The sequence below is a fragment of the Dipodomys merriami genome, unplaced genomic scaffold (genome assembly GCF_024711535.1).
Source record: "Dipodomys merriami isolate MVZ:Mamm:240054 unplaced genomic scaffold, mDipMer1.0.p SCAF_5, whole genome shotgun sequence".
In the NCBI taxonomy this organism is placed as follows: domain Eukaryota; kingdom Metazoa; phylum Chordata; class Mammalia; order Rodentia; family Heteromyidae; genus Dipodomys; species Dipodomys merriami.
In genome coordinates, this window is record NW_027206068.1 from 19946238 (window position 1) to 19969603 (window position 23366).

The 23366-nt window shown below is 34.8% G+C and overlaps 1 protein-coding gene across 5 annotated transcripts in view; it reads left to right on the forward strand.

Annotated features, from left to right (window-relative positions):
• The window catches only part of Dgkb (diacylglycerol kinase beta), a 617161-nt gene that overhangs the window by 140049 nt on the left and 453746 nt on the right, over positions 1-23366 (forward strand). For 3 of the 5 annotated variants that reach the window (XM_069996159.1, XM_069996161.1, XM_069996160.1), the window contains exons 4-5: positions 553-573; positions 10007-10160. In XM_069996159.1, the coding sequence (XP_069852260.1) occupies positions 553-573; positions 10007-10160 (175 nt within the window). The remainder of the gene's footprint in view (positions 1-552; positions 574-10006; positions 10161-23366) is intronic. The other 2 variants (XM_069996163.1, XM_069996164.1) reach the window with 1 other exon arrangement.

Sequence of the window (23366 nt, forward strand, 5' to 3'; positions counted from 1 at the left end):
TTCCACTGAAACCTAAAGAATGGAGGGAATATAGATAAATAAAAAATAGATTTATAATCTTTAAAGGTATGGGGGCAACTTGACGTTTTATGCAAGTAGAAAGAAATATTAAGTGTTAGAAATATATTCATAACTTAATGTATCTTTATGCATGGTATTATAGTTTTGCTAGTCTATGTGGAAGGTTTCATCATATTGTACATAGTATAAATTATGTTTGTTGAGTCATTAAGAACTATTGGCTTAGTTCCTAGTCCAAGATTGATCTCAAGATTGGTTCTCAAGTTTTAGCTTACATCAGAATCACACGGTGTTTGGAAAAAAATTGCTCCTTGACTCATGATCATTCATTTCCTTATTTTATGTTTTGGGGCAGTGTTTGAAGAGTCTGCATACTGTTTTGGAACCACATTTTGAGACCTGTGAGGGTAGAGTGTATTTTAAAGTTAATCTGTAAACTTGGACTTATACTGAAATAATCACAGATATAAGATGATGAGTATCAATTACCTTCCATTAACACATGTATTCTTTCTTCCTTTGCATGCACAGAAACCAGACATTCTTAACCAAGTAAGACATTTTCTTTTCTATTAAAATATATCTTTTCTTCCTTTTCCTGATATAAACTATGAATTTATCTTCTATATCACTAAGCTATACCTATGTACCTATAAGCTTTAGATAGTATGTTAGCCTACAATATTCACAAAGTTATCATTGAGCTCAGGTATGTTAGAAATTGTTCTAATCAGTGTCTCAGATGAAGAAATCATTACTTTAATAGAATACAAAATCATCCCACATATGGGTTCTAATTTTATAGACATCCAGATATATTAGAATTTGAAATATTTTTTGATGAATTTTAATTAATTTGTTTACAATGGTAGATTTAATTATATTCAACATAAAATGGTTGGGCCTTTTTGTTTTACTTTATATACAGAAACCATTGCTGTCCTCCCAGAATAAAGGCAGCCAATTTGTTGCTTCAACCACTTTCTCCCAGAAATTCTATTTTGTAAACTACATTTAAGGAAGTAACCCAATCTATGTACATAATTACCATTGGTTCCTCTAAATACATATTCCTCTGTTTTGAGAATATCAATATTGACTTTCAATACCACTTAGGAATATTTCTTTCTTACATATGTGAGTTGTCTAAAACCATAACATTGTTTCCTTGGAGTGGTACTGGATATAGTCAAGTTCTTTATATTTCTGGTAGCATCCTGCTGGATTCATAATTTCATGCTCAACATGTAAAGTGCAGTTGGTTACATCAAAATGAACCCAGGGGTTGAGGTACAGAACCTATATTGTAGTGTCTCACCGGACGAGGCATTTCTGAGTGTCTCCTCTGACTATGATGGTATTCACCAGCCTCCATTTCAGAAGGCCCTCAGTGAGTCATCCCTGCTTTGTGGGGAAACGTCTTCATTATCAAATTTAGATACTATGAGCTTTATGATATTTAGGGGCTATTCCTCAGAGTAAATGCTTTTCTTTTATGTGTCTTCATATCCACATCTTTGTGATTAAATATTTATTGAGCAAACTAAGTCAGCCAATGTGCTTTTCTGCACCTGTTGCAACTACTCATAAGGCAACATATTAGCTATAAAACAACACAATTTGAAATTTATGAAGTAAAAGAATCTAATTGCTTTTGTCACCTCAACTCTCTCTACATTTTCTACAAAAAGATAATGGAGTAAAATCTTGTAATTTTGCCATCCAGTGTTCATACTTTACAAATATACTGAAGTTAAAGATAGTGTTAAGTACCTGATGCAAAGAAGTGTTGGATCTTATACTCTACATAGGAAAATCTGCCTGTACCTATGTCTGTGTTGAGTACACCCTCTGAAAATGTTCTTTAAAAGTGATCATACAAGTAAGAAATGAATAAAAAGTGACATTATTCATTAAAATCATGCCTAGACATACTTACATAGATTTACATGACATTTTCATTGAGTTTCATTTTTCACAAAAATCTTTCTAGCATCCAAAGGCAAGACAGAGTTACATCGATTAAAAAAAAGAAATAGTTATTTGAATACATACTTTTATTTCAAGACATTTTGAAAACCATGCTAAAAATATTCCGTTCATAGGTGGGCGCCCGTGGCTCACGCCTGTAATCCTAGCTACTCAGGAGGCTGAGGTTTGCAGTTTGTGGTTCAAAGCCAGCCCGGGCAGGAAAGTCCATGAGATTCTTATCACCAATTAATGAAGAAAAAACCGGAAGTGGCGCTGTATCTTCAGCGGTAGAGCACTTGCCTTAAGCTGAACAGTGCAGGGACAGCGCCAAAGCCCAGAGTTCAAGCCCCACAACCTACAAAAATAAATAAGTTACTAGATAAACAATAAATTTTTGCTCTCCATATTAATCAATTAGCCTCTAAGTTAAAGGCCAACAAAATAAATACCAAGAAATAGATACTTGCAAGAAGGGAAAGTGGAGTCCAGGGGAGAGAAGTAGAAGAATAAAAGGGGAAAAAGGGGAGAATGCAGGCAAGAAGTCATTGTATATACCACAGAATTGAGAAATATAAGGGAAGAGGTAGGTTGAAGGGGGCTGAGGATTCTGAAGTGATGCAGAGCAAGATGTATTATATACATAAATGTCTTTGCTGAATGGCAAAAACATTCAATACATTACCTAAAATAAGATATGTAAAGAAGTAAGGGAACTGGTTAGGTGAAATTGTTGAAGAGGATTGAGATTGATCCAAATGTACTATATTCATTAACTGCTTTGCTGAATGGCAACTCCTTTGTATAACTACTTAAAGATAATACAAATATTCAAATAAAATATTTCCACACAATATTCTTTTTAATGTCACCTCAATTCATCATTCATAGTGTGCAATTACTCTGAGATCTTGGTGCATCATTGTCTTTCTTGCCATGAATGACTTTAAAAATACATTTCTAATTCTTTCTTCATCAAATCTTTTCAATCTTCATTCAAAGAACAGCTTCTCATTTTGTGACATCATAGTTAAACCTCAATTGCATACATTTTATTTCCAGGGCAAGCTAGTCTTTGGGATTATTTGTAGTGAAGTATTAAGACATTTTTCATCACCCAAACTACACTTGAAAAATTGAAGTTGTAATAGTTACAGTTTTTACTCTTAAAGAAATTGATGTACAAAATTTCAGGTGACTACAAAAGGGCTCTGAGAAAATTAATAAAAAATATCACAGTACAAAATTAACAGTAAAAATAAAATATTTAAAATCACAAATTTCCTGAAAATGTTTTAACATAAAAAATATATACAGAAGCCATGGTGGTACACACTTCTAATTCCATCTTCATAAGAGGCATTCATAAGTGCATTATGATTCAAGGCTCTCCTATGAAAAAAGCACAAGATCATATCTGAAAACTAACTAGCAACAAAGGCTGAGGGCTTGGATCAAGGTATCAAGCTGATGAAGGCTTGTTGGCACACGAGACCCTGCGTTCAAACCCTAGTCCTAAACAAAAGAAAGAAAGATGCTTGAAATCTTAGAAAATTAGCTTTGCTACACAAATACAAATACATGCACAAACTCACAAACATCTCTTCATATTGGCACATATCTGTGTGTATACCCATTGGCTAAATGGTCTTACCATCAGTTTTCAGTTGAGTGCCATGAATTAAGTTCTATGGTAAAAGGAAAGAGAAATGTTTTAAAGAAAAAACTAATTTCAATTAGAAACTAATTAAGACCTCATGTCATCACAGTTTTCTTGTACAGTAGCTTACAATATTTTAAACATATAAGCCCTCTATCAATGGTTGTTGATAGATGATTCAAGGCTATTCCTTTTTTGTGTTTTTGATATGTACTTAATCTATTATAGTTCAATGATTTATTTAGCTAATTAACTATATACCCTTTAAGAATACAATAAAGAGTTTCAGGAAAATGTAAAATGTCAATGATTATCTTTTTTTTTTTTTTTGCCAGTTGTGGAGCCTGAACTCTGGGCCTGTGCACTGTGCCTCAGCTCTTCAGCTCAAGGCTAGTGCTCTACCACTTGAGCCACAGCTCCACTTCTGACTTTTTTTTTTCTGCTTATGTGGTGATGAGGAATTGAACCTAGGTCCTCATGCATGCGAGGCAAGCACTCTACCACTGAGCCACCTTCCCAGCCCCAATGACGATCTTTTGTATTACAAAAGTAATGTTTTTATGGTCATATGAATCTACTAAAATGAGTGAGGTCATGTTAAAATTTGATTTTCTACTACATTTTCTCCAATAACAGTTCCTTTCAACCTATGTTGAAGCTATAGTTCTCTGTTGCTCTAGTATCCTACACACCAATGGAAATATGTTTTGACTTATCCCCTACTACCTAATCTGCCTGTCTTTCTGACCTAGTCTGTTTCTGCTAGTTAATCCTATATAGCATGTTCTAGAACATTCCTCTGTAAGCATGATTACACTTCAGGGAGGGCCTTTCACTAACAGTTTGGTCTTTCTGTAAGGTTCTTCCTCCAAATACTTGGAAATTCCCTCAGGTTCTTTAAATCTGTACTCAAAGCACACTTCCCTATTATGTGATCATTAGATTGCAGTTTTAAATCTAATCTGCAATCCCCACACCTGTATTATATACATTTATTTTCCTTTTTCTTTCTTTCTTTCTTTCTTTTTCTTCTTTTTTTGTGTGTGTGTGAAGAACTCAATCTCATCTGATGTGATACATACAGCCTTTTCTTTTCTATTATTCCTTTCCTTAAAACTTAAGATCCCTAATGGGAGACTCATTGTCTGTTCCAATAACAGTTTTATACCAACACATGGAGTTCAACCTGCTCCACAGCAGTGCCAGTGAACATTTGCTGCATATGAGGTAGTCCCCAATCCAAATCTGCCAAAGGAAGTCAAAAGAAGTTAAAGAAATTACATATATTTTCATCCACCTTAAACCCACTCAGATGAATACTGGTGTCATTACTTTAAGCATTACAGAGGCTTTAAAAACAAAGGGTACAGATGATCAAATATAGTGATGAAAATATAGACACGTGTTTTTGCTGACTTGTTAGCAACAGTTTAGCTGCTCCCTTAATGTTTTATTCTTTTTTATACTTTTTTATTGTAAAAATACTGTACAGAGGGGTTAGAGTTACATGAGCAAGGTAATGAGAACATTTCCTATCAAGCATTGTTACCTTTGCCTTTGTTTCCTTTGTTTCTTTTTTGTTTTTGTTTTCCAGATTACCTCTGTTGTCTCCCTAACTAGTCTGTGCCTGTTTCTTAAAGAGCAAAATAGAAAGGCAACATTTACATTTGAAATACTGTATGTATGCATATGTATATGTATATGTATATGAGTTTTCAGCTGATTCCAGTTTTGAATACCCATCCAATTAAATTTTGCCCAACTTTTCTTATTATTTTTTAAATTAATAAGCACATAAATGATCTCATTATGTTTAAAGGTCAAAGTCTTTCAATATTAGCAGTAGAAACTGTACTCAAACTTGAAAGAAAAAAATCATTAAGCCCTGAGATGAGGAAAATATGTAAGTGAAAGACTTCATTCACTTATCAGAAGCATCTGATCATTTGAATAACATAAAATCTTTTATGAACAAAAAAGGGAAATGGGCTACTCAGGAAAGGAATTGAAGAATAATTTCTCATTAGTCAAGTCAGTTAATTGTTAGCTATAAAGAATGGTCACCTTTTAAACATTGTGGATCATGTATAACAGCAGAAAATAAAAGAGAACGATTTGCTGGCAGGAACACAGTGGAGAAAGTGGAGGAACATGTTCACCCTGTCAGAAATTTAGCAAATAATAATATCACATCATCTCCTAGAAGCCATTGAAGACTTAAAGAAATACTGATTCCATGTTTTCCCCTCTCAGGAATAGACTTGCTTTTTGGTTTTTGTTTTAAGTAAACTATTTTTAAATTCTTGCTTTCTGAATTAGTATGAATGTTGTCTAATACAGAAAATTACAGCCAAATGTCTGAGACAAACCAAACCTGAAGTTCTGATTTGAGAATATTCTTTGAACTTCATAATTCTCTGCTTTAATAAAAAGTAAAATTATGATGATAAAAATATCTCTCTTACTTGAGACAATGCTCCCTTAATATTCATCATTTTATTTTTTTGTTTTACATGTTGTATGTTCAAAAGTATATGAAATGCTTTATATCACTTTTATCCATTTAGACAACAAACCAGAAATTTTGATCTCATGTTTCACTTTTGGGGGAGGAAATAAAGACCTAGCTAGAGTGGTCAGAAAATAGAACTAAAATGAGTTGTTTGTTTGTTGTGAAAAAGAGTGTTAGGACATTTGAGAAAGGGCAGAAAGTCTAAGAATTGAGCAAGCACTCTTAGGAAGATACAGAGCAATACAGAAGCATTCATTGTATGGTTTATTAATAGGCATTTTGGTTCATTTTCTTTCTTCTCTGAGCTGGTTATTTTTTTGGTTTTAATTAGTATATTGCAGGTGCTTATTTTGATGTGGACTTTGCCGGGTAGGGAGAGTCCTATAAAGAGTACATAATTGAGATTTGGCAAGTGTTTTGTTTCAAAACCAAACGTCAGCCTCTAAATTCCTTACCCAGGGTCACCAAGGGCACAAATAGAAAAAATAGAATATGATTTTGGTTTTATGTATACATCTGTGGGTTTTTTGCTGTTGTTCTTGTTTTGTTCTTGTTGTTTTTTGCTTTTTTTTTTGTTACTTCATCAAACTCATACTAGCTGGTTCAAAGTATCATTATTCTACAAAAGGAGGCCCATTGTGAAACTTCTGACATCTAGCCCTTTGAACCTTCTAAAAGGTCAGATTTTTAAAAACATATTGGATTATTTTATTTACTCATTTATTTTTATTATCTTTAAGTAATTGTACAAAGGAGTTGCCATTTAACAAAGCAGTTTATGAATACATCCCTTCCCTACTCATTTTCCCTCACTTTCTTAATTTTATAGAATAAACATTGGACAATAAACAGTGACAATAACCAAGAACATAATGATTATGAAATATACATGGAGGTATTTATGGCAGTTAAGGCTAATTTTCAATATTATTTGGAGTTATGAAAACTTAATTTGATTATAATTACATAAATACTGTTTATATTTGTTGAACTACTTGTATCCCATTTCTGGTGCCTTAAAAATAGGAAATGCTCTAATCCTCCTTAAAAGTTAAGAGCTATGTCTTGGTACTTTTATTTTAATTTTATAGTTGAAAAATTTCCTTGAGAGGAAATCGTATATGCATAGTCACATAGCTAGTCTTGGATTCAAGAGCTGATACAGGCTGTCTGCCTGCAAAGACTATGTCCCTAATTATTTGTGTATGCTAAACAGAATACAATCAGAGACCTAGGACCCAGAATGAAGCCAGAATGAACAACTCATGACGTTGTTCCTACCCTATGCTTATAAATATTTTTTGTCCCATAGACTTCACAGAATTCTGCAATAATATCAACCCCTAATTCTATCAGGGGCTTCACAAATGTGGAAGGTTATCTACTGGTATTGGTTACTCATCCAACTGAGCAGGGATTACCTCTGTTTAATATGCCTAATAATGAATGCTATTAATAAGCATTACTTTTAATTGAAACTTTTGCCTAGCTGTTGGTCTTTGTATTTTTAAATGTTTACTACATTTAGTGTAATGTGTAGCCTTTGTTTTGTTTTGTTTATTGTTGCTGCTGGTGCTAGGGCTTTGAATCCGAAGATTGGGCTCTTGATAGATTTTTGGACTCATTGCTGGTGCTCCACCAGTTGAGGATGCTTCTAGTTCTAGATTCTTACTGTTTGTGTGGAGATAAGAGTTTCCCAGATTTGCCTTACCTGGCTGGCTTTGAATCTAAATCATCAGATTACAAATGTGAGTCTTCAGTGCCCAGCTCTAAATACCTTTTGAAAGTACTTTTCCTTTGCAAAACTGTTATATTCTTCTACAACTCATAGTTTTTAATTATGCAATTCGATTTTTTGGAGCTTTTATAATTCTGAGATGGTAATGATTTATTAAATGAAGACAAAATGATACTTCCTTACAATCACCAATATAATATTTTAAATCTAAGAACAAAGCAAAACAAAACTAAACTGCAAATGTCAGGCCGAAGTGTAGACAGAGTCTAGGAACTATTAATAAAGAGAAGTTTTAGTTTCTTTTTCTTTTCCATGAGATTAAGTTAAAAATTATTACATATGCATTTGTATGTATGTATGTACATATGCATACATGTGTACATGCATACATGCACATATATACATACATGTATACATGTATCTATGTGTGAAGCACATGTATATACTTGCATGTATATACGTATGTGGCTAGCACATGAGATAATCTTTCACAATTTACTTTTTTCAATGATAGCTTTGAATAATGTATTCCACCTTAGGCTTATCCAAAATCACAATATAATAGCAGCAATTACAATAATAATAAATAATGATAATAGGCGTTAGTCATCTTCTGCTATCTCCCTCCAATGCATCACATAGGAAAAGTTGACTTTTTTCATTTTAAAAATAACAGTTTGGAGAATTAATTGTATTCTTCCTTTGCCAGGGCTTTGAGAAAAATTGAAAACAGCCTGCCAAATTTCACTTTTGGCCTATTTTTAGTGTCATCTCAGCACATTAAACTGTGTGAGGAGGGGGGAAAAAGCAGCCTTATAAGGGCTTTCTATCGGGCTCATCTTTCCTTGGCTTCTCTTACTCTTGACAAATACGGCTTTGTTCCACCTTCGTCTTAGTACGTTTGGTCATTCTTTCAGAGGGACAGGACCTACAACACTGCCACAGGTCTCTTCTACATTATCTTTATCCATTTCTCAGAAACACTCTTACATTCCTATTCCTTTCCTCCAAAGTATTTTCACCATGTCTATAATGATAATATTCACTGCCCTTTTCCACAAAATCTGGGCATACTGGTCCCCAATTTCCAGGGAGGAGTCAGACCCCAGCCTGCCCTTTTCCTCAGCAGAGGAAGAGGGAACTCTGTGGTGGTTTCTGTGAAAACTTATTGAGATGGATGTCCCAAGGTGGATTCTCTAGCCATTCCTTTAGGTAGCCAAGAGATTCAGCATTATCGATGACTTCCAAATGAAAGTCTGATCAAGACAGCACTGTAGTGAGGAAGGGTGTGAAAGGTATATGTTTCTTTAAAAGACTGAAATGAGGTTTGAGGATGTTTTATCAATTGATCTTATTAAGTAGCTGAAGCATTAATGATACGTGTGTGTGTGTGTATGTGCATGTGAGTGTGCCAGTTCTGGGCCTTGAATTGAGGGCCTATGCCCTGTCCCTGAGCTTTTCTATTCAAACTAGTGCTCTACCACTTAAGCTACCTATCTTCTTCTGGTTTTGATTTTACTGTTGGTTAAATGGTGATAAGTGTCTGATGGACTTTCCTGCCTTGGCTGATTTTGAACCATGATCCTCAGATCTCAGCCTCCTAGGTAACTAGGATTATAGGCATGAACTATGTGAAGCAATAATTATTTTATTTTGAAATTTCTGAAAGTGATCATCATCATTATAGACCAGGAAAGAAGATGAGAAATTCTCTTCTTTCAGTGTTGTATGAATGCATGAACCAACATTAACTTTTCAGCCAGGAACCTGATTTAACCCTTGCATCTCAGTAACACTGGGAGTGACAGTCCCAATTGTTAGCAGATTCAAAAGATTAAAAATGTCTCAGGTCCTCTAAATACTATGCTAATAAAAATATCTCATCAGAAGTCTCCATCTCTTACTTTACCATCAGAGATGAAACATGCATCTCATTTGTCAAAACTAGTGTAGGACTTCCCAACCCATTTCTCATGTGAATACTTCTGTTTTGGAAAGGCAAAGTGTCTGTGCTAATTCTTACCGCTACAGATTTTAAATGTTACACAAAATCTTATAACATGTGTCTCGATCTTAAAATATGTGTTTAAACATTGTTGTCTTCCAGACGATAGATTTTGAAGGTTTCAAGCTATTTATGAAGACATTCCTGGAAGCAGAGCTTCCTGACGATTTCACAGCACACTTGTTCATGTCATTTAGCAACAAGTTCCCCCATTCCAGCCCAATGGTAAAAAGTAAGCCGGCTCTCCTTTCAGGGGGTAAGTATATTTATTTTAAAAATGTGTTATATATATATATACATATATATAGTAAAAATATCTCAAAAACCAAATCATTATCAGTTTGAAAATATGACTAAAATTGCCTATTGTCACTGTATAAATTTTTTACAATGTTTCCAATATAATAATAGTTCTATATCACATGAAATTTTATTATTATCTGTCACTTGACTTTGAAGTTTATGTCTTCCAGGTGATAATTTTAAGAGATAGTTCATCAAATTTCAAAGAAGTGTTATTTTGAAATTTTCCATACAAATATAAGGAGGTAACAATGCTAATCTTCATATAAGAAGAAAATAGAGATGCCAGCTAAAAAGCGAGGAGCTTAGTAAATGCCGCTCTGCCTAGTACAAGGCTTCTAAGAGTATAGCATTTTGATTATAGTTTTTCTCTTCCCATAATTTGCTTTAGTTCTTTTAGTATTTCTCATTAGATCATGGATTGAAAGAGATCATCACACTTGCTCTTTTTATCTGAATGAGATTCAATCCTTGGTCCTGTTCTAGATTGAACAGCTTAATTTTAGACAATTCCTTATACTTATTGAGATATTTAAGCATTTTTATTTTCTCCTCATGCTATAATTTACCGTGTATGCTTTAAATTTTATAAATTACAAAGGGTAATTTATTTAACTTGGAAAGATGAAATATTTTACATTTTTGAAAACAAGTGAATGATTGTCCATGCCAGAAAAATATGTTTGTGTCAGGTAAAGAAGAACAATTCTAATTAGTTGGTGATTTTGTAAGAAATTAAATCTAGACTTTACCTTCTTCTAAGAATATGTATAACATGTAATAAATACTGTCAGTTGTCAGCTTTACCAACAGTAAAAATCAAATCAGGTATCATAACCTGAAAAAAAAAAAAAACAAGGAAACTATTGGTACAATCTCATACTCTGCACAGACCTACTTGTAAAGGATAAAGACTATGTAAAGCTTATGTAGCAGGAATAAATTAACTCTGATTCCTTTTCAAAGATTGGCCTATTTTGAAGCACTAAGTGCATAGAATCCCAGGGCTGTTTCTATCATATATTCTTCTCCAAGAACTTGGGAAGGAACAAGGGACATTAGAAACACAATTAAAGAATTGAGATTTCCTTGAATAAGATACTGGAAAAATAAACATCTTTCTATTTCTAGAACTTTGCTTAATAAGAATATTTTATTTATTCAAGCTTGAAAAATCTCAGATGTCTTCTGAACAGAAAGATGTTAGAATGTGATTTGTAAATCTCCTGTTGGAGATTTAGGAAAAATAGGTTAGCTACTCTTTATTCTGCATATGAAAAATAAGAGTTTCTTAATAAAAAGAAATCCTATAATGGTGAAAGGGCATTGCTATCATTACTAAATATAGGAAATACAAATGAAATAAAATATTTAATTTTGCTAGAACAAACTGTTCTAAATTTATAAATAGATCTGAAGTTTGTTTGCATATGAATGTGTACTTGTATATAGCTGTTTTTTGTTTGATTTTAGAATACCTAACTATGCATTTGGAACTTTATGAAATGAAATTGCTTATGTGAAATATTTGTTGTAACATAATTCCCTCTCACTGCCTGTTTAAATGATAACATCTTGTTTTCTCAACTTGGATTCCAGATTTTTGAAGATATACTCAATGTAATACCTGTTAATCTTTCTGATGGTACTTCTGGTCATTATGAATGGCGTCCCTAAACATATTTCTGTGACTATCTAAAGATCAACTTATTTTTTAACTCATGGCTTTACACATGCTCAAAAGGTTTGTTCAGTTGGCATGTGAGCCATGCCTCCAGTCCTGCTTCTTGCTAGTTTTTTTTTTTTTTGAGATAGAATCTCATGGACTCTTCTGCCAAGTCTGACTTTAAACCATGTTCCACCAGATCTCTTCTTCCTCAATGGCTAAGTTTACAAATATGAGCCACTAGCACCTGACTCCAATGACCAACTTCTGATCTTACTTTCATCCTAAGAGTATATTATTTGAATTATTCTTCTTAGAGACATTAAAATATTATTTTCTATAGGTAGACCCAAATTCCCAGCTATGACTTGATAATGTGCTGTCTTTATTTTTTCAGTCAATATCAATTGAATATGGCGTATACCCAGAGAGAATTTTCATAAGCATGCAGATTGCTGCCAGTACAAGTTCCTAATACATCAATTCCTAATACCAGTGTTTATATTGCTTTGACACTTACTCAGTTAAAAACATATATTGTACATAAATAAATTACCATTGTTATTGTCCTTTTGATCTATTGCATTCAAATTTTCAAAGTTCATGTCTTTTTCATTTTTTCCATCCAGTCTCAACACACATGAAATTTTTCACATCATATTAAAAATAGACATTCAAATATAAAATTCCTTAAAGACTCATTGCACAACCCATCATCGTTTCTTCAGCTCACAAAAAATTCATACTTATTCTATTCCAGATGGAGCTTATTCTCTAGATTTTTCATAAGATATCCAACTTACCGTGTTGAAGGCTCACTGACAGTTCATCTTGGTGAATGGCTCCCAAATCTGTTGATTTACCACACACTAAGATATTAGCCCTTCCGGGGCTGGGAAGATGGCTCAGTGGTAGAGCGCTTGCCTTGCAAGCCTGAGGCCCTGAGTTCGATTCTTCAGCACCACATAAGCAAAAAGAAAAAAGCCATAAGTGGTGCTGTGGCTCAAGTGGTAGAGCGCTAGCCTTGAGCTGAAGAGCTGGGGGACAGTGCCCAGGCCCAGAGTTCAGGCCCCACAACTGGACCCAAAAAAAAAAAAAAGATATTAGTCCTTCCTTCCCTTCACCGTTTCACTCTTTCTATTGATTTAATTACACGATGTTCCCTGTTACTCATTAAGACTGGTTTTAACCAATCATCGGCTTAGTTTCATGATTTGCTTCCTTAGGATTCATGTCATAGACCACCAATTACCAGGCTCTCTGATGGGCTCTGACTTCCCATCGCTAAAATAAAATTCTGGACACGATCATGTTTTACTCCTAAATCCCCAACTTTCCAGTCTTGACTGTCATCTATTGTTATGTTCATATATTAAACTTCTGTTTCTCAAAAGCATATAAATCCTGAGTATGTAAAGCCAGTTAAAGTTGTTTTGATGAAACAAGTGGATGAGGTATAGATAGGAATGCATGGAACCCTTGTCACCAGTCTTCCTAGACATCCTCTTCTGAAGTGACATAAAGAGAGCACTTAAAATGACAATATCTGGCTCCTCAATGAAGTAGCAGGCCATGCAGGTTACAGAATTTGCCTGCAGTCCTAATGCTCTGTCTCCCTGCCCCATGCACTGAAGACCCCTTTCAGATCCAACTGGTCCTTAGGATTTAAACCTGCCTTGCTTACATGGAAGTCTTCATTTTCTCACATGATGTTCCCTCTGTCTTGATTTCTACAGCAAAACACATCTCCTCCTTAACATCTTTACCACAATGTCACTGGAATCAAATAGTCTGCATGAGGTTTGTACTAGGAACTCTATGACTAAGAAGATAGAAAAGGTAGAGTGTCCCACTGGGAAGCAACCCTGGTAACCTTGATAAAGACATCTTCTTCTAGTAGCATCCCTGTCCCTTCGCCCCATGACAGCCTAAGCTAACTACACACACACACACACACACACACACACACACACACACACACACACACACACACACACACACACACACACACACACACACACACACACACACAGAAAAATAACTTCCGTCAACCAAATTGTGTTTCTTTTCTTACAAGACAGCAATTAGCAGAAGTTACCAGTTATTACTTGTTTCTCAGAGAATATGGAAATTCAAAGAGAATCTGGCTCAATTTGTTAACTCATTCAGACACTTATACTACTTATCCCTTCAACCATGTTTAAAATGCTGTAATGATAAATGTCTGACATATGCCATAAGTCCCTCAAAAGGGTATTTTCCTGTTGTTCCTGATGTGTCATTGAGCTATATACTTCAGTTATTCATTAATTTATGCATCCAAGTATCTGTTTATTTAACCATATTCTATGAGAGACTTTTCAGAAAACTTGAATATTTTTTAACTCAGACAGGAGATAAACAATTGTGTAAACAGTTATATTACAGCAAAACAAATACCTTAGTCCAATTGTGAGTTGAGGAGGAAGAGAATTGACTGAGCCATTGGAGAGCCAGCTACCTGGAATTTCTAGTTATCCACATAGAGTAGGCAAGGAAGGGTGAAGACTGCTGAAAACAGACGGGAAGAGGCTTTCAAGATCAGAAAGCAACATGTATATTTCTACTCAAATTTTTTTTAAAAAAAACTCTATTCAAAGAGTGGCACACAGATACCCACTAAAATGCTGTCACTTATCATGTGCTATGTACTGTTAAAGTTGCCGGGACACAACAGGAGCCAAATAGACTTAGATTTACTTAGTACTTCCTATAGTCAGCTTTCCATCTCTTCAGCAAAATATCTGAGGTAATTACTTTATACTGAGGAAGTACTTATTGTGTCTCATGGTCTTGGAAGTTGCATTGCATGATGTGTTGGCACTATTGGGTTGGGTGTGGAGGAGGGAGTTCATGTTAGAGCAATCCTGGGCTCTGTCACCTTCTACAAGGGAATATCCCCAATAACCCAAAGAATTTATGCTTACAACCAGAGGAAACTGGGTGTAAAAGACTGTCAGTCAATACAGGGTTCTCCTCAGGTTTTAATTATTGATTTTTTTTTAGTATGCTGCACTTGATTATATAAGATTCTTTTTATTTTCTTACCTAAATAGTCTTAATGAAATTGTCTTTTAGTTTTCCATATTTTATTTTTTAATCAAGAATACATTTTTTTTTATTTTTGTTTGCACCTTAAACATTATATGTTAAATGATAGCAACTTTGTACAAATTTTGTACCTTCAGAAGAATAGTTCTCACCTCTTACAGAGGCTGGGCACTGATGACTCACATTTCAGGAGGCTGAGATCTAAGGATCTCTGTACCCAGCTGGATGGGGCAGAAAAATCTGTGAAGCCTTTATCTCCAATTTATCACCAAAAAAAAGCCAGAACTGGAGTTGTGATTCAAGTGGAAGAGCGCTAGCCTTGAGCAAAAGAAACTTAGGGGATGGGAAGGTGGCTCAGTGGTAGAGAGCTTGCCTTGCAGGCATGAAGCCCTGGGTTTGATTTCTCAGTACCAGATAAGCAAAAAAAGCCAGATGTGGTGCTGTGGCTGCAGTAGTAAGCACTAGCCTTGAGCTGAAAAGCTGAGGGACAGTGTCCAGGCCCAGAGTTCAGGCCCCACAACCAACCAAAAAAAAAAGGAAGGAAGGAAGGAAGGAAGGAAGGAAGGAAGGAAGGAAGGAAGGAAGGAAGGAAGGAAGGAAAGAAAGAGAAAGAAAGAAAGAAAGAAAGAAAGAAAGAAAGAAAGAAAGAAAGAAAGAAAGAAAAAGAAAGAAAGAAAGAAAGAAAGAAAGAAAGAAAGAAAGAAAGAAAGAAAGAAAGAAAGAAAGAAAGAGAGAGAGAGAGAGAAAAAGAAACTTAGGGACAATGTCCAAGTCTTGAGCTCAAGCCCTGGGACCAGCACACACACACACACACACACACACACACACACACACACACACACACACACACACACACACACACACACACACACACAATAGTGTCATCTTGGGGACAAAGCCTTTACCATATGGGTCTTTGAGAATGAAGTTAAAAGATATAACATGTTTCTAGTCATGTGACAGAAGCAAAGACAGACAAATTAACATATATAGCCTGTCAGGTGGTAATGAATACTGACTAAAAGAGGTAAAGGAGATAGGAAGTGGAAATGGAGACTGAGATGACTGAATCTGTGACCCACTTGAACGTTGGTAAAGGTCACAAAGGTAAAGGTCATGATTGTCAGTCCCAGAGCAGATGATGGTCATGACCCATTCTGCATTGGACATGGCTCTAGAGGAGAGACTGGAAGAAAGGGCCTGACAGACTCAGAGTCCTGAAGACTTGAGGAGGCTTGAGGAAGGTAAACTTAGGAGCTCTAAGCAGTCTGATCCATGCTGTGACCCTAGCTGGGTTATTGTAGATGAAGTGACAGCAGAGCAGCAGGAGAAGAGTGAGCGGAGGTGCCAAGACCCTGTGGGAAAGAGTTTTCCTTGTCCTGCTAAGTAACAAACTCTAACCAGAAAAAAAATTAGAGAGTGATTGCAAGATTCTAAGCCAGAAAATAATTGCACCTCCAGTGATATGAAGGCTTTCTTGAAGAGGTAAGAAAAAAGGCCTTAAAGATATTTAAGATTGAGAATAAGAACAACTATCCTTGAAAGAGTTATTTTAGCTTTCCTTTGTTTTTTAATCTTTCTACTGCCCATCTGATGGAAGATATACATACTTGATTTGTGCTATTCATTAAATTAGGTAGATTAATAAACTTCAGTACCAACAGTAGAATTTAGTTCCTTTCATGTTCCCCCTGAAACCAGAGTCACATTGCCAAGGATTTCTTTTGGACAGAACCAGATAAAAACTTCTACTTTGTCTGTAAGGATAAGAAGAAATGAACATGAAATTCCTTAACATTTGGGAAAATGTTTTTTGTCAAATGATTTTGAATATGCTCATAAGGAAATATATTTTTTTAATTGTGCTGAGAAAGAGACTGTGCTTTAAAGGACTGACTTGAGGATACAAATGTGTGTGTGTGTGTGTGTGTGTGTGTGTGTGTGTGTGTGTGTGTGTATGAGACACAGCTTGATAGACCTTTAATGTCTAAAATGCTCCTTCAGTTCCGTAGTTTAAACCAGGGCCATCAGGATCCTCTAAACACAAATCAAATGAACTATTATTTGTATGACCATGAAGCATGAAGATTTCTGGCTTATAGCCAATATTTAGAATATATTTATGCATTTTTAATATCAACACTAACTGTTAATAATTATATACGAATGAACAAATGGTCCAGAAATAACTGAAATTTTTATCCATTAGCCAATTTATGTTTAATTTTATGAACTCTTACACATCTTACACCTACCACTATAGTACTAAATTCTACTTGTAACTATTAGTAGTAGTAGTAGCTTCTGTAATCTGCATATACGTTTACACCAGTAAAGACTTTATGCTTACTGTCAGAGAAAATTGGTTTTAAAGTACTGTCAATAAAGAAATGATTCTCCTCAAGTTTTAATTATTGAATTTTTTTAGTATGCTGTAGTTGATTATATGAGTCTATTTATTCTCTTACTTAACTATTCTTGATGAAATTGTTTTCCATATTTTCTTATTCTTTAATCAAGAATAAAATTTTTCTGTATTTTTGTTTGTACCTTAAACATTATATATTAAATGATAGTACTTTCTTACAAATTTTGTTCTTTCAAAAGAATATATACTATTTGTGCATTTTTAAAGAATATGCACAATTTGTGATATTCCAGTAAAGGCAGATAATATATGTAGTATTCTGAAAGAGGTACATATTGCTCATTTAATATGTATTAATTTAATATGTATTGCATATTTAATACATGATGTGCTGGAAAACTATCTGAGAGAGAGTAGACATACACCATGATGTTTAACATGCAAAGTATTTGCTGTGTTCCACTAGAATAAGAGCTCCATGGAAATATGATTTTAAAAAATTGTTTGGTTGAATTCTTTGTTCTCATTTCCTATGATAATGGTTTTAAATGATTAATATTAAACATACTTAATATTTATCTGGATTTATGTTTATGAAAACAATTTTAGGCATGTACTTAAAAAATATGGGTCAGCTATTAGAGAACTCATTCAGGATTTATTTTACTATGAGGAACTGCTAGTAAAAAGTAGAAAAATGTGTGTATGCACATGTCTATTTATACACACACATACACATGTAAACATACTCACAAATGTTTACTGTAATCGCTGGACCAAAGCACAGAAAGTTAAAATTCTGACCTCTCAGTTATGGATTTCTAATTTCCTCCCAAGGGTTTGTAAATTAATCTATGTACCCCTTAAAGAAAAGGTTATTTATTGAGAGTCAGAAGATGGATTCTCCAGTTTATTTTTCTCCCTCTAGCTTCCTAGAACCATGGCTAAAATAGAAAGTCTCAATTGAGACTGCCTTTTTAATTCTAATAGGGAAACTTGTCTTTACCTCTTTGTTTTAACATTTTAAGTGGGAGTATTAATTGTATCTATTTTACTGGATTTATGAGTCTGAAATACATAATGCAGGTTAAATATTTAAAATAGAATTGGATGCATTTTAAATGTTTAATGAATTCCAATCAACATTATTTATATAAATATTATATTCCAAAGTTTTAGTATGCATTGAGAGCCTAAAGTTAATTTGACTTTGAATTTTTGTCCCTGAAGTATCTGAAAGAGTTGAATCAAATTTACAGAGTATTATTTGGAATTCCTATTTATATGACATTTTATTTTATTTTATTTTATTTTATTTGTGAACATACTGTACAGAGGGGTTACAATTACATGGGCAGGATAATGCGTACATTTCTTACCAAGCATTGCAGCCTCCTCCTTTTGTTTACCCTTCACGTCCCTTCCCAGCCTCCCCCCTCCCCCCCAATCCCAATCCTTCTCCTTCCCCCCCATTCTTCCACCCCCCCCCCCCGCACCAATGTTGTAAAGCTGGTTTTGGACATGACAACTTGTACTTCTCATTGTTGCAACAGGTCCATCTGTATCCTTAAACAACTGGTTTTTCCCCATCTCCTCCTCAAGTTATACTGACATCAAATATAGTGAAAGCAGGGGTTATACTGTGGGGGAGGGACATACAAAGCAACAAAGAGATAATCTTATAAATGCATTAGAAACACATGCATGAAAGAAAAAAACATTAAAATACATATCTAAGGGTTCATTTTCCTGACATCACATTATCTGACCTTTTCCGCTTGACTCATGCATATACTAGATATTGCAAATAAGGGAAACCATGGGACCTATGTTTCTTTGGGCCTGGCTTACTTCACTTAATATAATTTTTTCCAAGTTTTTCCATTTCCTAACAAATGGGGCAATGTCATTCTTTCTGATGGAGGCATAGAATTCCATTGTGTATATATACCACATTTTCTTGATCCATTCATCTACTGAGGGGCATCTGGGTTGGTTCCATATCTTAGCTATGGTAAATAATGCTGCAATAAACATAGTTGTGCTGGTAGCTTTAGTGTGGTCTTGTTTGTAAACATTTGGGTAAATGCCCAAAAGTGGGATTGCTGGGTCATAGGGGAGTTCTATGTGAAGTCTTTTGAGGAACCTCCATACTGCTTTCCAAAGTGGTTGAACAAGTTTACATTCCCACCAACAATGAAGTAAGGTTCCTTTCTGTCCACATCCCCTCCAGCATCTGTTGTTGTTAGAGTTCTTGATTTTTGCCGTTCTAACTGGGGTGAGGTGATATCTCAATGTTGTTTTGATTTGCATTTCTTTTATGGCTAGGGAGGTTGAACATTTCTTCATGTGTCTATTGGCCATCCTTCTTTCTTCTTCAGAGAAGTTTCTCTTTACGTCTTTCGCCCACTTATTTATTGGGCAGTTGTTTCTTTGAGGATTTGTTGTTGGAGGGTTTAATTTTTTGAGTTCCAAATATATTTTAGATATGAGACCCTTGTTATATGACATTTTTTAAAACTAGACAACATTGTCTTTTTAATATGTGATGTTTTAATTTTTTGTCTCATAATTGGATGGATTTAGGTGACAGAACAATTCAACCAAATTTTTGTTTGTTCATTTATGCGTTGTTTTGTTTATTCATTAGGGTCTCATTATGTAGCTCAGAGTGGTCTTGAACTTGCAATCCTGCTACCTGCTACCTGAGTTCTGAGATTACTCACTACTATTCCAAGACTCAATCAAACTTTTATTATCTACCCACAGAAATATGTGAGTGGCACTGCATGTGTATGGGGGCTACTGGCCACTTGTGTCCATTTAAATTTAAATTAATTAAAAATTAAAGCAAAAATTCTGTTCTCAATTACCCCAGTCATGTCCTGAGGTCAAGAGCTTGATGTGGTTAGTAATATTGCATTGAACAGACTATACTTAAGGCATTTTCATCACTGAAGTGGGTTTTTTTTTTGACTGTGGTAATATAGACAGATGCTATTTTTACTGCTTTTGAAGAGAGGTGAAAGCTGAGAATCAATGGCCAGTATTCAGCTACTGGCTCTCTTAATAGCTTCATGAGGGGGAGCTTCCTTAATCACTGAACTTATGTTCTTACAGCCCAATAGTCAAAGAAACCATGTTGAAAAAAGTATTGTACATACATATAGTTATAGAGACTATCATTATGCCTTCACTGAGATTGTTCTGATCCTGGAACATTACTCTCAAATACCTGTACTATTTCAAGTCTGCTGCTTATAAATGATTTAGAGATTTTTTTTCCTTTGCTCATGTCTGTACAAATATAACCCAGTGCATGATGTCAGGCAAAACATTTTTTTCTGACCCTTGTCTCATGGTGGGGACTATCTGTCCTCACATTATGAGCAGTATCCACTTTACATTCCCTTTTGATATATAATTGAGTCTGTCTCATTTTATTTCCCATTTGTTGAAAAAGAAGAATCATAATTACAATGCTATCCAAAGACAAGAATAGTTGGAAGGTTAGGAAGTGTAAAAATCAGTAAAATCGTGTATATACTATATCAACTGTCTTTGCTCTTGATTATCCACATGGCTCACATGTGGATCACATGGATTGATATTGGAAATTACACCATACAGCTAAATTACTAGTGTCTTACTGTCTTGTGAGTTTATTAATGTGCTCCATGTTATTACTTTTTTCCATATTTAATTTTAAGAGGTAAAAGGAAATAGCACAGATCATGCTGCCATGCTCATGATCAGAAATGGATGTGGCACAACATTAATTAATGTATATTCAAAACTTATTTATTAATAATTGAGACTTGACACCAAAATTTAAGATTGCATATTAGAACAAAACTTTTAAGCTTGTTTTAAAAAAAAGCTAGGTTTAAGCTTGTTTAAGGCATAATGGGGAAATCATAGGCTTGAAGAATATGAGTAGTATAGGCACATTAGATTTTGATGTGATTCTCAAAAATTTGAGAGTTAGTATATGCATATATGTGTGTATACCTATATACATGTCTTAGCAACAGAAAAATGTTCTTAGATTAGAAAGTACTTATTACTAATAAAAATAATGCACTTGAATTTCAGGCTTAATTACACTATTTTACACTTAGTTGTATATTATACAACTATATAGATATAGATATGTATAGATGTGTCCATATTGTGTTTGTCTATGCACTGTTACTTCAGTGATATGACAAAATATTTAAAGTAATGTAACTTGAGGCAAATGAGAAAATTTGCAAATTGCATATCAATTAAACACATCACCTTTAGAACTAAATATAACCATGAGGCAAAACAAAACAAACAACAAAAATCAACAAGGAAAAACACCTATTGTTTGCCTAGCTTCAAATTCACTTTCAGTTCTACACAGAATTTCACCAGTGATTAAATGAGCAAAATGTTCCTTATTAAAGGGAAATACAGTGTTGAGCCTCTTCATCAAAGAATATTACTGCTGACGAGCAATGTAGGGTTCCACTTAGCATCTAATTGAGGAGCTGCAGTCAAGACAGCAGACTTCACTTTCTTACCCTCCATATGCTGTCTTCTGTGCTGCTTAGTAATTACCTGCACAAGCTACTCTAAAGAACTTTTAATCAGTGCAATCTAATGGATCACAGTGAAAGTTTAGGGGAAAAACATCTCCAGACAGATATAGAAAAAAATGCAAAATATTCTAAAGGGTAGAAAAGGGTGCAAAATAACCTTTTAAAAGAGAGATTGAGGCCTAAGGCTTGCTGTCAAAAGAAACAAAATGAAAATATGAAGAAACATTTTCATGTCCTGAGGAAGTAGGCTGATCTTGGGGAGGGCTGTGGGAACAAGAAGCCTTTCCAATTTATCATCTCAGAATTTAATAAAGTCAGAGAATTGAATGAATAAGGAAGACTACATCTACAGTATGGAATGTTAGTGGTGAAAGGAAATGATCGACCTAGTAAAAGACATAGAGGTCATAGTTGCATATTACTAAGTGAAATAAACCAATTTTAAAAAGCTATAGTCCCTCTGACTTCAATTTAAAAAAGCAAACATAAAATATTTTTGCCTGATGTTGGTGCGTCTTGCCACCAGATATTCAGAAGGCTGAGATCTTAGGTTCATGTTTCACAGCCAGCCTGAGTGGAAAGTATCTCCAATCAATTGTCAAAAAGTCAGAAGTAGAGCTCTTGTCTTGAGCAAAAAAGCTCAGGGACAGTGCGCAAGCTCTAAGTTCAAGGCCTAGGACTGGTTCTATGTGCCCTAGTGCACGTGTACATACACACACACACACACGCACACACACACACAGACAAATTGGAAAAGGCATAATAAGGAAGAAAAGTATTTAATTGGTTGTTAGCGGATGATGAATAAGCAGAGCACAGATTTTTAGGACAATAAAATTGATTGGTATCTTATAATGCTAGCACACTGATTCAAACTCCTGGAGCACATTTTTTGTTTTCTGGGTTTAATTTATTTTTAATTTATTTTTAATTTTTTTATTGTGAAAATACTGTACAGAGGGGTTACAATTACATGGGCAAGATAGTCAGTACATTTCTTATCAAGGATTGTAGCCTCCTCCTTTGTTTACCCTTCCCATCCCTTCCAAGCCTCCCTCCCCTCCCCCACCCAATCCTCCTCCCCCCCCCCCCCCCCGCCCCCCCCAAAGTTGTAAAGTTAGTTTTTGACATGACAACTTGTACTTCTCATTTTGTTAGTCATGGGGCTTGAACTCTGGATCTGGGCTCTGTCCCTCAGCTTTTCAGCTCAAGGTGAGTGCTCTACCACTTGAGCCACTGCACCACATCCGGTTTTCTGAGTGGTTTAATTGGATATAAGGATCTCACGGACTTTCCTGCCTGGGCTGGCTTTGAACCACGAACCTCAGATCATAGCCTCCTGAGTAGCTAGGATTACAGGCGTGAGCCACCAGCACTCGGCTTTCATTCAGCACATTTTAGTCTCATATAGATTGTGGAGTTTGGATAACAATAGTGTTTAATGTAGGTTAATCACTTGCACCAAAT